We start from the raw sequence: 17,475 nt of genomic DNA, 5'->3' as shown, positions 1-17,475 counted from the left end.
AAGATTCTTAAGAGCATCCATCCAAATTATCTCCTTCTATATTTCAGTGTATGATTTCTTTCCTATAAAAATTCTGATTTTAGTGGAGGAAATTTGCTAGCTCTGTGGGGTCAGCCTCTTTTAAAAGTCTGCTTCTCAGGGAGCCTGGGTGGCTCAGCTGGTTACGCGTCTGACTTGATTTCGGCTCTGGTCATAATCTCACGGTTTGTGAGTTTGAGCCCCATATCGGGCTCTGTGCTGTCAGCTCAGAGCCTGCTTGGGATTCTCTATCTCTCCACCCCACTCTTTTTGTGGGTGTGCGCTCTCTCTCTCTCAAAATAAATAAGCATTAAAAATAAAAATAAAAGTCTGCTTCTCCTAAAATCTTAGGCCTGATTTTCAGCATCCATCCTGTCTATCCTGTAGCTAAGGGAAATGAGGATTATTTTGATTGCTGTTTGGAGGTCTTCAAGATTATACACCAAATCCTGAGTTGAGTGTTAGCTGAATCAACTCTATAATGTTTTCTCCTACAGAGTTTCTGGAAGTTAACTCCATAATCTCATGTCTCTGAAACCCAAGAGCAATAGACTTTCCTTCCATCTAGATTCTATCCCAATCCACGTGATGACAATTTTAGTAATTATGGTGCTACAGCTTGCTAGGGATTAGCTCCACCACATTGTCTACCAGCAAGGGGGTCCTTGCTACCAGCTGGGTGATGAATGATTCGGTTCAAGAAGCTGGTGTTGAGAATCTGCTTCTTAGGCCACCTATGTCCCAACTAATGTAGACTGGGCTTGGGTTTCCCCATAAGACCCTGAAACAAGGATTTCAGTGAAAGTAGTTTATTTAGGAAGTGAACCCAGGAATGACCAGTAGAGGAGGGAGGAAGTGAGGAAAAAAGGAAAGGAAGCCCATACAGGATGAGTCAGATGGCAGGTTTCCCCTGTGAGAGCCAGGGCTTAATCCCACTTGGACCCCTGTGAGACTGTATAAAGTATGCCTCAGGATGAGTCAGTTGAGTGTCCAGCTTTGGCTCAGGTCATGGTCTCACAGTTCATGGGTTTGAGCCCACATGGGGCTCTATGTTGACAGCTCGGAGCCTAGAGCCTGCATTGGATTCTGTGTCTCCCTCTCTCTCTGCCCCTCCCCTGCTCATGCTCTGTCTCTCAAAAATAAATAAATATTAAAAAAAAATAAAACAACAACAACAAAAAGAATGTGGTTCCTGAGGGACAAGGAACCCAGGATACTCATCTCCCACTTCCTGCTATCCTTGGTTGAGAGCTACTCCTGTAGACATTAACTCCTGGAACTTCTCGTCTGTCTGCCTCACATGTCAAGTGCGCCAAAGGCCAGAGAATGCCCTCGGGGAATAGGTCACAAACAATAAGAAGCAGAGTGGTTGGTACTTACAGAAACAGTGAATGCCAAGATAATATGGGTAGGACACCCAAAAATATCTGCTACAAAAGACAAAGCTCCCGTGAGTATAATATGAATACGAACACCATTAAATGCTATTAAAAAGCAGTACCTGGGGCACCTGGGTGGCTCAGTGGCTTAGGCCTCCGACTTCCGCTCAGGTCATGATCTCGCAGTCCGTGAGTTCGAGCCCCGCGTTCGGCTCTGTGCTGACAGCTCAGAGTCTGGGGCCTGCTTTGGATTCTGTGTCCCCACCTCTCTCTGCCCTTCCCCCCTTATGCTCTGTCTTGCTCTGTCTCTCAAAAGTAAATAAATGAAAAAAAAAACAAAAACAGTACCTATCTTCAGCATATCAGCACCATAGCCATTGGGTAAACCAAAATATTATCATGCATATTTTAGTTGCTTCTTTGCATGTTGATTGGTGTGCTATTAGACCATATTCTTGATTAGAACATATGAAAATATATTCCTCTGCTTAACCAAGAAAATGTAGATACACTGCTTGGCCTAAATGCTGAAATGAACAATAGATAGACTCATCTAAGTATAATAGTGCCCAGAAGTTCCTTTAAGTGTATTTTTCTCATTGCGTTTTGAAAAAAAACTTTAGAAATGGGTCTTGAGAACCATGGCTACACAATCAAAAAAAAATCACAATACTAAGACACTTAAAGCATTTTCAGAAATAGGGAAACAGCATCTTGTAATGTTTTATTTTCCACTTGTGAAAATATATATAATATATATTACATGAACAGAAGAGCCCCACGGCTTAAGTCAGAGAAAGTGAACAGAAAGGCACATATGGAGGCAAGTCTTTTCATACAGTTTTCACTTAAACCAACATTCAGGGCATGGCAAGGGACAATAAAAGCAAGAAAAGCACAGGAAGCCTGTGTACTCGACTCTGAAGGGCTAAATCAGAGACAACTCTTAGGGCTGTTGGAAATGGAGGTCATCTCTGGAGAAAAAAAACATTTCTACTTAATAGGCCTGTCAGCCCAGCAGAAAGTGTATTGAAATCTGGACAAAGGCACCAGGGGCAAAGTGAAAGCCAGTGCTGAACTTGACAGCTAGTCTGCTCTTCTCCCCTTTCTCTTTAAGACTAGAGGCCGTGGCCGAATCCAAGAAGAAAATACCAGGGCAGACGCTGGCCCTCCAGAACTGTGGCCCTCCAGAACTGTGGTCGGCTACAAGACAGAATTTTGTAACAGACTAAATATTTAACAAGCTCGTAAACACTGTGCTGATGCTGGGAAAAACATGAAAAGAACATTTGCTATTTTTCTCTTATAGGAAATATACAGGCATAGATCTTTGGCTTGCTGCATGTGTATCCCTATCCTGACATTTACTCAAATTGATAAGAACTGAGACATGAGATAAATGGGATTATTTCCATCATATGCCAGCAAAGAAGCCTACTAGGATTTGGCACAGCTGGAGCAGCTGACAATCTTGGGTGATGTGAGATGGGGCTTCACGACGTCCGGCTCAATGGACTCCATCAGGTCACACTCGTTTGCAAGTATATGTTTCACCAGGCATCTGGAGGCTTCATCAATGTTTATATTCTCCTACAGAGGGGGTAAAAATAAATAAATAAAAAGTTTTTCTTGGGGCGTCTGGGTGGCTCAGTCAGTTAAGCGGCCGACTTTGTCTCAGGTCATGATCTCACGGTCCATGAGTTCGAGCCCTGCGTCAGGCTCTGGGCTGACAGCTCAGAGTCTGGAGCCTGTTTCAGATTCTGTGTCTCCCTCTCTCTGACCCTCCCCCGTTCATGCTCTGTCTCTCTCTGACTCAAAAATAAATAAACGTTTAAAAAAAATTTTTTAAAAAAAGTTTTTCTTTTTTTTTTCTTTTTTTAACGTTTATTCATTTTTTGAGAGACAGAGCATGAGCTGGGGAGGGGCATAGAGACAAGGAGACACAGAATCTGAAGCAGGCTCCAGGCTCTGAACCGACAGCACAGAGCCCGACGCAGGGCTCGAACCCACAAACTGTGAGATCATGACCTGGGCCAAAGTCAGATGTTTAATCGACGAAGCCACCCAGGCACCGCCCCCCCCCCAAAAAAAGTTTTTCTTATCAATATTTTATTATTTTTTTATTTTTATTTTTTTCAACGTTTTTTATTATTTTTGGGACAGAGAGAGACAGAGCATGAACGGGGGAGGGGCAGAGAGAGAGAGGGAGACACAGAATCGGAAACAGGCTCCAGGCTCTGAGCCATCAGCCCAGAGCCCGACGCGGGGCTTGAACTCACAGACCGCGAGATCGTGACCTGGCTGAAGTCGGATGCTTAACCGACTGTGCCACCCAGGCGCCCCATTCTTATCAATATTTTAAAATAATGCTGGAGCAGAGACCTATATATGACAAAAGAGCAATATTTTTGGCAACTCATTTAAGTATCTCTTGGATGCCCTATCCACACATCTTCTTTCTCCTCCCCTCCCTCACATTCCTTTGAGAAACTTTACTTTTCATTCCTTCACAAAAGCAGATATATTTATTTTGTTACTTCAGAGAAATAGTGTTTGGTAGTCTCACTTACTTTTAGTAGGTTGAAATGAAGGTAGAGGGCAACTTTCTCATTTTTACATACTCTTATAGTACAGCATAATATTATATAAGATACATAAGTCTTCAGTCTAACTTAGGTTCATAATTGCCCTCTTTCACATACTACTTTTGTGACCTTGATATGAAATAGGAATAATAAGACACCTCTTACAGCGGTCATTAGTGATTTTATAAGTATTTTCTGGCTGTCTGCCTTTCGGTCAAATGGGAGAAGTGGACTGCTCTGACCTCTTTGAAGTTAATCACGGATATGTGACTTTCATTGGACAATGACATGTGAGAAGTGATGTGTCTCCCTATTGTATAGAAGCAATAAAAGGCAATGCTTAATTTGCCATGTTTATTTTTCCCTGCTTCTGAAATCGTGGAAGCACAAAGATGGAAATTCTCTTGTCCTAGGTCTATGAATGGGAATCAAGAGGAGCCAAGTGGCCCGTGATGATGCATGTAGCACCAAGTGAGAATTATGACCCTATTGTTTGACGTCACTACATTTAAGGTTATTACTGTGATATTACCTAGACAATCCAGATGGATATAACTCTTCAAAGAAAAATATGACATCAGAAATTTGAATCTGTGTTCAAGAATAAAATAAGCTTTAATTTGGGGAAAATGTGGAGCAAACATTTAAATCTCAAATATGCTCTTTATTAGGTTAATCTAGATTAAATAGCTTTTTTTCCCCCTGCTAATAGAAAGCAGAGAAATACAGAATATTTACTACTGGCATCCTAAACAAAAAACCTTGATCTCCAGTAAAGTCAAATTTGTTAAACTTCTCTGACATGTTTCATCATAGTCAATATAAAGAGATAAGGACTTTCTTGTCAACTTGTTTCACTGCAAGACCTTGTCCAATCTGAAATATAACTTCTGATCTCTGAGCTTTTTATGTATGTCAGTTGTTGATACATTTTGAGATCACTGCATGAAGTCATACTACGTGGAAAACGTAAGAAGTGGTGATGGTTTCCAAATGGCACCTGTGGCTAATGACATTGGATGCAAATATTCATTAGCATGTTCCCCATCCTTCAAGTCCACTTCCGAGCTCACCTCCTATGAAAGCTTAAAGTAACTTTTGGAGTTCCAGGATATTTCCTCTGATTATTTTCTTTCATGTCCAGACCCTTAACAAAAACAAAACAAAACAAAAAAAAATGCTTCCAAGGGTTCCCAAATCTAAAACAAGGTAAAATTATGTTTTGCTTGTTTGTGATGTTCTTGTTGTTGTTACTGGTTTTTATACCATACCAGAATTCATGTCTCTGAGCCTTCCATTCCTCTATGCATTCCATTCCATCTATGCAATGGTCTTGATGACACTACTTACCTGATGAACAACTGCTTCTCTTTAAAGGTTATAGTGGTCATTGGTGCTTGCCCGGTGTGTTCATGCCGGGCACTTTATACACATAATTTACTTAATCCCATTTAAAGCCCTATGAAGTAAGGGTTTGGTTTGTGTTCTCACTGATTTTGCTGTTATTGTTAGGCTGGGCCTGAGGATGGCCTTCTACTTTTCGCTCCTATATGTGCCCATTCCCTGAAAGCCATTCCACAGAGAACAGCTTCCTCTGCCCTGTTCCCTGCTGGGTGGGTTACTGCACCTTCACGTCTTTACCCACGCTTGGCATGCCTTCTGCCCCTCTTCCTCTGCCAGTTATTATGCCCAGGGGTCACAATTGAACTATCTGCTCTCGGGCAGCAATCTGACCTAGAAAGAGCCTGGCTCTTTGGGAGAGACTCAGCTCCACGTTTGCTCTTGAGCCCAGCCACTTATTTATGTGACCAATTAGAAGGTCCAGGTCCTCTACTGTCTCCAGTTTCAGCAAAGTGGAAATGAGTAGCCTCACTCAGCCTTCTGAGCCCTGGCCTCATGGGCCAGTACATCTCTCTGCAGAAGCCCTACATTTGGTTGGTTTTAACCAAGCAACTTTGGTTGCTTATCTAGCCATTAATAAACCAACACTTTTGTTCCCATTTGGCAATTGTTTGTGTGTAGGGAAGAAAGCAATAAAATATCACCTCAAATACCAAATGGATGTCATTATATCTATTTATAGATAAGAAAACTTAAGTTTAGGTAGATTCCTGAGACAGGGAAACTGAAGGACTCCATAAAAATCTGCTTTCTTCTCCCTTTCCTGCTTCTATTTCTGCCAACATCTGCACCCCCTACTCTGCTTTACACACACCTCAGAATGCATATAGCTCATGCCCTCCTTGTAAGGGACAAGGAGTTAATGATTTCTCTAGAAGAGATAACATCTAAGGAAGGACCAGATGAGACATCCTGGCTTTTACCAACTGGCTTTTACTAGGTGTGTTAAACTATATGCATATTCCAGACCACCAGCACTAGACATATTTTTACCAAGGACCCTTGGTTCCCATGAATGACACCTGGGTCTTTGTCTTTGTCTAACCAGTTCCTGGATTCTTGAGAGAGTACATACACCACTGGACCACCTATCCTTAATCAAAACCCCCAGACCTGAAACAAAGACAAGACTCATGCTCCTTTCCTTTCTGAGTCTCCTGGACCCTCCATCTGTATCTGCTTTCTCTACATCATCAAGTTCTGCTTTCACCTCCTGCTGGCTTGCATTTGATTTCCATCCTAAGCTCAGCCAGAGATCCTCTTGGCTCATCCTGTAGGACCTCTTCTGGGTCACTAGACCTGACCTGCCAAGATCATTAAGAGACTTCCCCAAGATCATGCAGTGGGTGGGTTGGGGGCCACACCTAGGTCTTTCTGACATCAAAGCCTGGTTCTTATCATGCTATATTCCTTTCCAGGATTGTTTTGAAGATCAAGTGCAATAACAAACAGAAGTTCTTACTGCAGTGTTAGGCCTCATAGGTGCTAAATAAATCTTAGCTCCTTACATTAGAAGAAAAACGTGTTTATGTAATAGGAAAAATACATCTTAAGCATTAAAAAGGCCCCCCTTCACCTACAATGTAAAGTTAGACTAGTCAGTAGTATTTTTTAAACTTCCATTCATATATTAGCATGCCCTTTAAATAGGGTTTACTTTCATTAATGTGCAAATTGGCAAAATCCAGTAATGAGGTGAGTGAAATGCAAGTGTGGACAAATTTATGAAAACTCATCATCATTATAAGAAACACAACAAAAACCTAAGCCCAATTAGTGGCAGCCTAGCAGGATCATTTTCACAAAAGATAGGATGATGCTGGTAAAACTGTTGGAAAGTTTAACACCTGGTAAAGGCTAGCTGGGGTCAGGACTAGGACATGGGATCATGGAGGATGGGGCTGGACAAAGGGATCCATCAGAGCCAAGAAGTGCTAGCACCTGCTTTTTTGCACATAGGAACAATGTGGCAGCTCATAATGGCTGAGACACATTCAGTCATTCATTCCGTCAATATTATTCAGATTCCCCCAAGTAGTAGACATACAAAGAAAAAGATGACCAAATAAGTCCCATCCTTAACTGAGCTTAAACCCCAGCAAGGTTTGTATAAATAGCAGAGGTATAATGATGTTGGAAAGGGCAGATCATTCCAGATCACTGAAGAGCCTTGAATGCTAAGGGGCCACGTAGAGTCACTGAGGGTTTTCTGCAGGTCAAGTGTCAATAAACACAATATGATACAAATCCATTACTAGGCAAAACTGTACACAACCTGAGCACTGTTTTATCAATTAATCTATCAATAAGTATTTAGTAAATGGCTATCAGGCGAACCATGGTGCTGTTGCCATGCCATACCTATTTCAGATCAGAAATTGTCAGAGGAAGCTCAGAAGAGGAGCAAACACTATTATTTACCACATGCCCTCTATGAAAAGGCCTGGTATGCAGTGTTTTGAGCACAGGCATGAAGCCAAAGTCATCTCAGCTCCTCCACTTTCTGGCTGGGTGACCTTGAAAAAACTACTTTAACCACTCCATACCTCAGTGTTCTTATCTGTAAAAAAGGGAATTAAGGGATCTACTTTACAGGTGGTTATAAGTTAATATATATTAATAGTGAGAACACGTGAAATACTCAACTACTCAGAAATACACATTCAACAAATGTTATCACTATATTCTCATTTTATCATCAGCAGAACACAATAATATGTGTATTCGATTCCTTCATTTTGCAGCTGAGGAAACAGATTGAGAAGGGGTAATTGGCTGACCTCAAGACACACACTAGTAAGTGGTGGGGACAGGTACAAGTCCAAGGAGAAGAGTAAACACTAATACGTACCACAATATTTACCATATGCTTACAATAAAAAGTAAGGGATAAAATGCTGAAAGCACAGGCTTAGCGCCAGACCCTCATCTCAGCTCCGCCAAAATAGTCCCACAAACAAATAAAGGAACACTATGGCCAGGACACATGTTTCCAGCATAAAAAAGGTGGGAGCTGAGGTGCCTGGGTGGCTCAGTCAGTTAAGTGTCTGACTCTTGATTTTGGCTCAGGTCATGATCTCGCAGTTTGTGGGATCAAGCCCTATGTCAGGCTGTGAGCTGACAGTTTGGAGCCTACATGGGAGTCTCTCTCTCCCTCTATCTCTGCCTCTTCCCCATGCTTGCTTGCTTTCTCTCTATAAAACAAATAAATACATTTAAAAAATAAAATAAAATAAAATAAACCCCTCTCTTAAAAAAGAAAAAAAAAAGGTAGGAACATGTATTCAGGGCCTCCAGCAAGGTTCATTTGTATTGCTGGTCCTACTGTCTGTCTATATACCACTGAGGTCACAGCCAAGGGCCTAGGCTCAGATAAGGAATGGCAAAACAGCAAACTTCCCTCTCTCCTTCTGTCCATGGCTAGCGTGGATAATCAAAATGCACCTGAGAACTACAGGTTCAGACCCTTTGGGCAATTATATTGCAATATAATTGATTGAGCTACTTGGCACCCAAGTCGTCACAGCTAAGTCCACATTTTCCAGGTGATTGTAAAGAAACACAGTGGCTGGCTTAAGTGCAAAATGCTACCTGGGAATGTTTATTGGCATTCATTCTAGAGAGTAGTAACATCTCTAGGAGGAAATTTATACGCTCTATGACTTTGATGATATGTACACTCAGGCTGAATCTGACTATGATGTATTTACAAATTGCAGTGTGACAAGATGCTCTATTGTGCAGACTGTGTTAGGTTTATGTATGCTCATCTTTGTGCCTCTACTCAAAATCTTTTCATTCATATTAATAAGCATACCTAAGAAAAAGACTTAAAATTCCCAGCAAAGCATTTTAGTAAAAATAAATGGTAGTGATGGGGCACCTGAGTGGCTCAGTCAGTTAAGAGTCCAACTTCGGCTCAGGTCATGATCTCACGGTTTGTAAGTTCAAGCCCTGCATCTGGCTCTGTGCTGACAGCTCAGAGCCTGGAGCCTTTTTCAGATTCTGTGTGTGTGTGTGTGTGTGTGTGTGTGTGTGTGTGTGTCTACCCGCCGCCCCACCCCCACTCATGCTCTGTCTCTCTCTCTCTCTCTCTCTCTCTCTCTCTCTCTCCCAAAAATAAATAAACGTTAAAAACAAAACAAAAACAAAAACAAAAAAACAAAACCAAAAAAAATAAATAAATGGTAGTGACCAACAGGGTGACTACTGAGTGTCTACTCCATGCTGGGCGTATAGCAGGTCCTTTACTTATGACATAATGTTCACATCCAATCCTCATAAAAATCTATTAAAAAGCTAATAGCCATATTTTAAAGGTAACAAAACTTTGACCTTTAACACGGTTAAGTAATTTACCCAGGGGAGTATGTGATTGTGATCAACCTGTCTTTTTGGCTAAAACTGACCTCACTCCAGTTCCTATTCTGTTCACATATATTACATTGTAGTGTCTCCCAGGATTAATACAGAGATTAAAATAGTTTTATTTCTAGATCAGTAGTTCTTTTTTTTTTAAATTTTTTTTTCAACGTTTATTTATTTTTGGGACAGAGAGAGACAGAGCATGAACGGGGGAGGGGCAGAGAGAGAGGGAGACACAGAATCGGAAACAGGCTCCAGGCTCTGAGCCATCAGCCCAGAGCCTGACGCGGGGCTCGAACTCACGGACCGCGAGATCGTGACCTGGCTGAAGTCGGAGGCTTAACCGACTGCGCCACCCAGGCGCCCCAGATCAGTAGTTCTTAATCCTGGCTGCATATTCAAATCATTTAAAGAGTTCAAAAAAATCTGTTACTGAGACCCTCCTCCCAGACGTTGATATGATTGGTCTGGGATGGGGCCCAGCGCAAGTATTTTTAAAAGGGTTCTCCATTTCTTTAAAATATGCATCCAGATTTGAGACATGCTTCTATAATTAAGAATGTCTTTAATGCCATTTTTTTTAATTTCAAAATGAACTTTCTGGAAGAATCATTTAATATAGCGATTTTAAGCTGTAGTGATTGTGATCTTCCTGTAGAGGATGGAATATAAATCTAACTATATGAGGTCTTGGGTTCTTGTCAGTTTTTTAATTAGCTCTTCAGAACATCTGTCTGGTGGCAAATTATTTAATCTCTGACCCCCCAGTGCCAGAGAGCAAAAATATTCTAGCAGAAAACCTTCACTTCTGCCTAGTTAAAAACTGGCAAAGAATTCTTCCTCCTCTAATCTTTCCAAATACATCAACCTCAAACAAAACACCAAGTGTACCAGAGGCCCTGAGGTTAGGGCACTAAATTCCTCAGCCCCGTGAAATTTTAATTAGAGCAGATGGCCCGCAGGGTAACACTACCACTGTAAGAAGTCTTGCGCAGAACAGGGCTTTTCAAATCCTTTCTTTCTCTAAGATTCAGTACTTGTTTATTGAGCACATAAGTGCTAAGCAGTTTGCTGGCTTTCATTTGCCTTAGTTCATATCTAATATGGGGCAGGCACAATGGACACCTGTGTTTTTGTCTGCTTTGTACTTCTTTCCTCCCTCATCTGTAATATCACCCCCCATCCTTCCGGTAATGGCTTCCTCTCAATCTTGAGCTTCTACTGGGGCTCCTCTAAACTGAGCCCTCTATCTCCAACACTGTTCTCAGAAGTTGGCATTTCATTTAATTTTCACAAGAAAGCTGAGGTGGGAGGCTCTGACCTCATTTTACCAATGAGAAAAGTGAGGTACAGGGAGGCTAAATGGCATACACCAGGTCTCAGGGACAGGAAGGGGCAGAATCTGGTTCCAGCTCCAACCCTTGGAGCTTCTGTATTTTCTTTTTCTTCTCCCTGTTGACTTCTCAAGGTCTATGGCCAACAGGTTGTAAGTGCCCAAGCAAAGGTCTGCCTGCATCCAAACCCCATGGTTTTACACTGAAGAGTGTGCTTCAGAAAAACCAGGTCCTAATGATGCCCTGTTGTCTGAAAGTTACTTTGCATCTACCTAACAGGCACTGGGAAGGACAGATGGAGCTATATTGTAATTGATTTCAACATAGGACAGAGTCACATTGTCAGCATGTAGATACTGGTGAAGAAGAGGAAAGTCTACAGATAAAATAAGCTCCAAAGACTGTGTTCCTCTGACAAGATCTCTCCACTCTACTGTAGCCCTGCCTCAGCCCCTGTCCTCCATGTTAGATGTCCAAGTTCATGTTATACCCCATTTCTCCCCTGTCTTCTGTAGCCCTTGGGCCTCATACTTTAAAGCTCTTTTCTCTGATGCCCTTGCCATCAATCTAGCAGCCTCAGAAACCCCACCTCAGCCGTGAAACATCTCCAAACTTGCCACTTACCAGGGAAATCAGATACCACTAATTCAAATTGATCTCTTTGACACATGCAGAAATTAACGCAACAGAGAAGGAAAGTGACTTGCCTGGCATCACACAGGCTGCCTCTTAGCTCTTGCTGCTTGCACACTTCTTTGTTTCTGTAAATATCTCTGCTAAGTAGCCTTCTCTCAGCATTATGAAATGTATCATCAGGGCTGCTTGGCACTTTGTACACACCTGGCACTTACCAGTGACTCATAACCACTTATCGCTTGTGTTCTTAAAAATGGATTTTATCTTATTATGTTTGTGTTCCTGGCTCCCAGCACAGTGTTTGGTGCATAAGAAGCCTCTAAACAAAACTGCCAAAGTTAGTTGAAACCTGTTGAAACTTACTGTCTGCGAGGTACCATTTATCTACTTTACCTTTACGAACTAAGCTAATCCTCACAAAAACTCAGGCGAGGAAATGGAAGGATAGAGAAGTTAAAATTTTTCCCAGGGTCGGTCACACAGCCAGCAAGTCAAACTTTCAGCACCTAGTTCCCCAGCCCATGCTCAGATCCTTCTCCTCTGACCCCTGAAAGTTCTGCGCTGTTAGATGGCAAAGCCAGACTGAAGCCCAGAGCCCTTGCTCTTAACCTACTGAGCCATACTCCTCTCTATAAATGTCCATGGAAAGAATGAAGACTCAAGTCTCCTACCTTGGTGGCCAGGGCTTTCTTTCTAAATTTCAAAAATTATGAATGAGCAATTGCAATGTGGTATGTTTGGCCCACAGGCATTTATTTACTTATTTTTTATTTTAAATGTCTTTAAATGGCACATATTCACTCTCCAGTTTGCCACCTACCTCTCTCATACCCTTAACTTCATGGCTCCTGGAGGAATGTGAGTTCACCATCCCTGTCTCTTTTCCCACACCAGGCTAACTGGGGACACAAAGTTCCCAAGATCTTTTTTAGAGTTTGCCATTCCTGAGATACACTGCCAACTTCAATATGTAATGTATGACTTACCACTAATGGCTATAAAGAATCAAAACATTCATAGATTTTGTCTCTATTAACATTTGGCTTTCAATACAGTGTTTTTTTAAATGTCCCTCACTATGAGTAGTATACTGAAACAGTGTTTGCCTACCCAATAATCAGTTTTGAAAAGACAATAAAGAATAAATATAAGCATAAAAACTACCATTAAGCCAGATTTTATAAACCTTATTAATGAAGACAGCAGCCTTCAGTAAAAATACTTGCTCATACATCAGTTTGAGAAGATAAATGGCCCACCAGACCCAAAATATTAACAGTAATACTTGCTGGGTGGCTCAGTCAGTTAAACATCTGACTCTTGATTTTGGTTCAGGTCATGACCTCACGGTTCGTGAGATTGAGCCCTGCATCAGGCTCTACACTGACAGCGTGGAGCCTGCTTAGAATTCTTTCTCTTCCTCTCTTTCTCTGTCCCTCCCTCCCTCATACATGCATGCTTTCTCTCTCTCTCTCTCTCAAAATAAATAAATATATATTTTTTAATAGTAATACTTGCTAGTATTTACTGAACACTTACTATTGAACATTTACTCGGGTACTATGCTATATATGCTTCATGAATAACCACATTTCACCCTTAGTACATGCTGAGAGGTGGATATATTACTAATCTATTTTACAGGTTAGAAGACTGAGGAGTAATACACTTACAGAATAAACTGTGTGTCCACAGTATTTGCTGGACTTACTCAATTCAAAGTCATATTTTTTGAGTGTTAACTATGAGTAGAAATTATCTGTTTAATAATTCATTTCTATCATAATTAAATGCTTGCACTCTGGAACCTCTGTGTGCTAAGTCTGAGGATTAAGACTGGAACATTGTTGTCCCAGGAAGCAGCAGGATATAATGGAAAGAGAATGAGCTTTGGAATCAAGCTTTAAAACTTGCTACTGTCCCTGACTGTGGGACAGTCCAAACCCTGAGCCTTCCTGCTTAAACTGTAAAATGAGGCTAATGATAACCACATGTCATAGGGTTCTTGTTAGAATGTAAGAATTAAATGATACACATGGATGAAGCACCTACACATTACGTATCGGTCCTCAGATAAATACAACCCTCTTCTGAGAAGTTGCCTCTGACTCCCAGAGGCTGGACAAACATCCCTCTATTCTAGCACCTGCCACTGGTCAATACGTAATGGCTTGTTAGTCTGTGTCCTCCACTGCACTGGGAGCTCCTGGGGGCTTCGTGGCTGCATCCCAGTGTCTAGCACAGTGCCTGCCGACAGTAGGCACCTGGAACACGTTGAGTAAATGAATGAGCGGATGAATGAATGCATGAACAAATGAATGAGCTTGTTAACAAGGGCCCTCCAGAGTAACAAGTCCAGGTTTCAACCCGAAAATAATTTTAGATGGGGGTGATCTCTGCAGGGAGTGAAAAGGAAAACTTATTCACAACAGAATTTATTTCACAAGTCAAACTGCCTTTCCTTATCTTGTTTTTCAGTTATGATCTGACACCATTATTTTTGGGTGAAATGGAAGGAAGACTGACTGAAACATTTTATAAAAATCAAGCTGAACTACTAAAGGCTTTGCAGCTGAGCAGACCTGCATTAGATACTTCTTTTGCTCTTTTAAAAATAATTATTTATGCCCTGATATTTCAAAAGCTATTTCAGGTGACTTCCACTATTTAATAACTAGATGATAAACTTAGGCAAAATATTCACTTTTATTGGGCATCACCTAGAATATAAAGATAATAGCACCCTCCTGACAGAATTAGGAGAATTAGAAATAATTATATTAGGGGCAAAAGTAGAAATTGGGTAACATCATATATATTTATGACTATATATTATATATGAATATTTTATTATCATCTTTTCTCAAGAATTTTTATGAAACTGAATGAATGGTCAATTCGAGCTTTACAACTATTCTCAGGCCTGTAGTTTATATTTTCTTAATATACGGCCCTTTTGTCCAGCCTTCAACTAACTCTAGCAGAGAGTTTGAAACCTTTGCTTTTCCTGATAGCATAAATGAAATGCTTTCTACCACCATTGTTAGAATAACGTCAGCGTGGGGGAAAACACAAGCAACAAAAAGTATGCATAAAAGATGATGTACTGACAAAATAAACAAATGCATCTTTTAGCACTCCCTTTATGTTTGGAATGTCATGGTACTAGCCAACTACCAGAACCCTGGCTTCAACGGTAGAACCAAAGTCTACACTTCCGTGTCTCTGAGGTCTAACTCCTAAATTCCACACTCGGATAACAAGTCATTCTTGGACTGGGCAACCTCCTTAAGGCAGTGCTTAGCATGAGCTATATAATTTTTTTCTTTTTTTTTTTTTAATTTTATTTTTTCTGTGGAATAACACTACCCTTTTCTTCATTCTACAAGCTTGTAGTAGCAAAGAAGAGATGCTTCATTTCATAGTTCCTACCATGTAATATTGATGTATCATGTAACTAAATGAAATAACTTATTATTCAGCAAATAATCATTGATCTCTTTCCATGGACCAGGCACTATTCATCAAAGTCTCTACAATCTTCACTTTAATAAACTATTGTGCCAGTCATTATGTGATTATTTTATTAGCCCTGGCCTCTCCTGCCTCTGCTCAGACATAACGATAACGATGAGCTCCATCTCACAATTGTTGTGACATTTTGCCCTAAGCCAGGCCCTATGTAGTCTCGTCTATGGTCACATCCCTCTGTTTTCTTCCCATGGCCACTGTTTTCCATACTCCTTTCAAACTATCCCCTGACTACTCTAACTAAAGTGTAGTGACCATGATACCTCACCCTAATTCCCAGCTCGAAAAACATTGCTGTCTCACCTTGCCTAATCAGAATTAGTCCAAACCACTAGATTGAGCCAACCAACAGGGCTCCCCCTTAATTCTCTTGGCTCATCTCTGCTGGCTCCCCTCACTTAGCTGAACTCCAACTGAACTAAACCACAGGCCATTCTTTCAATGTGCCTTGCTTGGATTATCCTTACTCCATCTCTATCTGTAGGCCTACAGAGTGGATATATCTCATTTGGAAGTAATTAGCTACTGACATCTAATTGATTCACAAGGATTTCATTTTACTCTGCTTTGAACTTTTAGGTGAAATTTGGGTACATTTTCCAGTTTCATAATCGTTGGGTATCTTGAATTTTTATTGCTTACAAATTGGTTTATTTAAAAGGAAAGGTACAGTAAAAGGACTCAGAACTATCCTAGCCCTGCCAATTGCTAACTATGTAACCTCAGGGAAATCGCCAAAAGTCATCAAGCATGCAATCATGCATGACTGGTGCCTCAGTTTCTTTACCTATAATTGTGAGAAAAAATGTCAGCTTCACAAGTTTGTTTAAGATGTTATTAAAACAAAATGAGCTACGTGAAAGAACTCAGCAATAGGGCCAGAATATAATAAGCCCTGAAAAAAAAGAAAACGCTTGATTAAATACTAAGTTGTCTATGAGAAAGTTTGCAGGCACAAACATAATATACTTCTTTGTTAGAGCAAGGTATGCCAAAGTGGGTTCTGAAGTTTCATAACAAGGTAGGAAAAAAAAAGGCATCTTATGGCAAAATAATTTTATGAAAAGCTAAGTTAAAAAAATTCCAAAATGTTTCTTTATTAAAAAAATAATGTTTATTTGTTTTTTAGAGAGAGAGAGAGAGACAGAGCATGAGTGGTGGAGGGGCAGAGAGAGGGAGACAGAGGATCTGAGGCAGGCTCCAGGCTCTGAGCTGTCAGCACAAAGCCGGGCTGGAACCTATGAACCCTGAGATCATGACCTGAGTCGAAGTCGGACAGTTAATTGAGCCATTTAGGCGCCCCTCAAGATGATTCTTTACCACTGGATTGCTCGAGTCCTAGAAGCTTATGCAATGTAGCATGTGATTGAACTTCTTGCATTAGATGGAAAAGGGTTTTAGCATCTGGGGTGGGGGGACATGTGAGGAACCAAAGAAACACAGCAGAACTGGGAGCAGAGGGTAAGGATCCGCAACAACAACATGAATCGAGGAAAGGCAGATTCGGGTTGGGATGGGAGGGTCAGAGAGAATTAAGCAGCTCCACTTTCCTCTCCCATCTCCAAGTAGAGAACAAGTATACAGTATTCCATTAGCTCATCTGATCACAGAACTCTTATCTCACAGAACGCTATCTCATATAACTAGTGTTCCTCTCTGCACAAGTTGGCAATTAATGCTGAGGAGTAGTGCAGCACATCTAGAAGTGGCTATGGATGGTGAAGGGATGGATGCAGAGAGACATCTATTAACTGACTTTGTGTTATACTTGTGGTCTTCCACCCTTACCTAAGCAGCGCTAGATATTTTTGCCTTTCTCCATTTTTCTGATGCTAGCCCCAAACGAAGTTTATGTATGTTTTTAATAGGAGAGTAGCGAGAGACAATGGAAAAGCTGGAAACAATGGGCCTGACTGGTGATGACAAGGTCCTGACATCATCCCCTTTGGGGAGCCTTCCCTGGCCAATGCCCCACGTCCCAACCTGAGCTGGGTCGGGTTGGGTATGTCTCTCAGGTGCTTCCATCATAGTCCCTAAAGTAGCTTTAATGGTTGCAATGTCTTTTAGAAATTACCTTCGCATTAGATAGTAAACTTCTTGAGAGCAGAAGTGGCACTTTTATGCACTTGGACTGTTACCAGCAGCTTATATAGGGCCTGTTGGCACATACATGCCCAACAAGTAATTTATGAATGAACTGAGCTGTGAAAGGGAGAGAAGAATGGA

The 17,475-nt window shown here is 41.1% G+C and overlaps 1 protein-coding gene across 2 annotated transcripts in view; it reads right to left on the bottom strand.

The window, feature by feature from the left end:
• Positions 1-2,084: 2,084 nt before the first annotated feature.
• RAB38 (RAB38, member RAS oncogene family) overlaps positions 2,085-17,475 on the bottom strand; it is a 136,794-nt gene continuing 121,403 nt past the window's right edge. For both annotated transcript variants that reach the window (XM_030332438.2, XM_032595055.1), the window contains exon 5: positions 2,085-2,987. In XM_030332438.2, coding sequence (XP_030188298.1) covers positions 2,835-2,987 — 153 coding nt within the window. In that variant the 3' untranslated portion in view covers positions 2,085-2,834. The remainder of the gene's footprint in view (positions 2,988-17,475) is intronic.

Source organism: Lynx canadensis, chromosome D1 (assembly GCF_007474595.2).
Source record: "Lynx canadensis isolate LIC74 chromosome D1, mLynCan4.pri.v2, whole genome shotgun sequence".
In the NCBI taxonomy this organism is placed as follows: domain Eukaryota; kingdom Metazoa; phylum Chordata; class Mammalia; order Carnivora; family Felidae; genus Lynx; species Lynx canadensis.
This window is presented reverse-complemented; position numbering and strand designations above follow the sequence as displayed.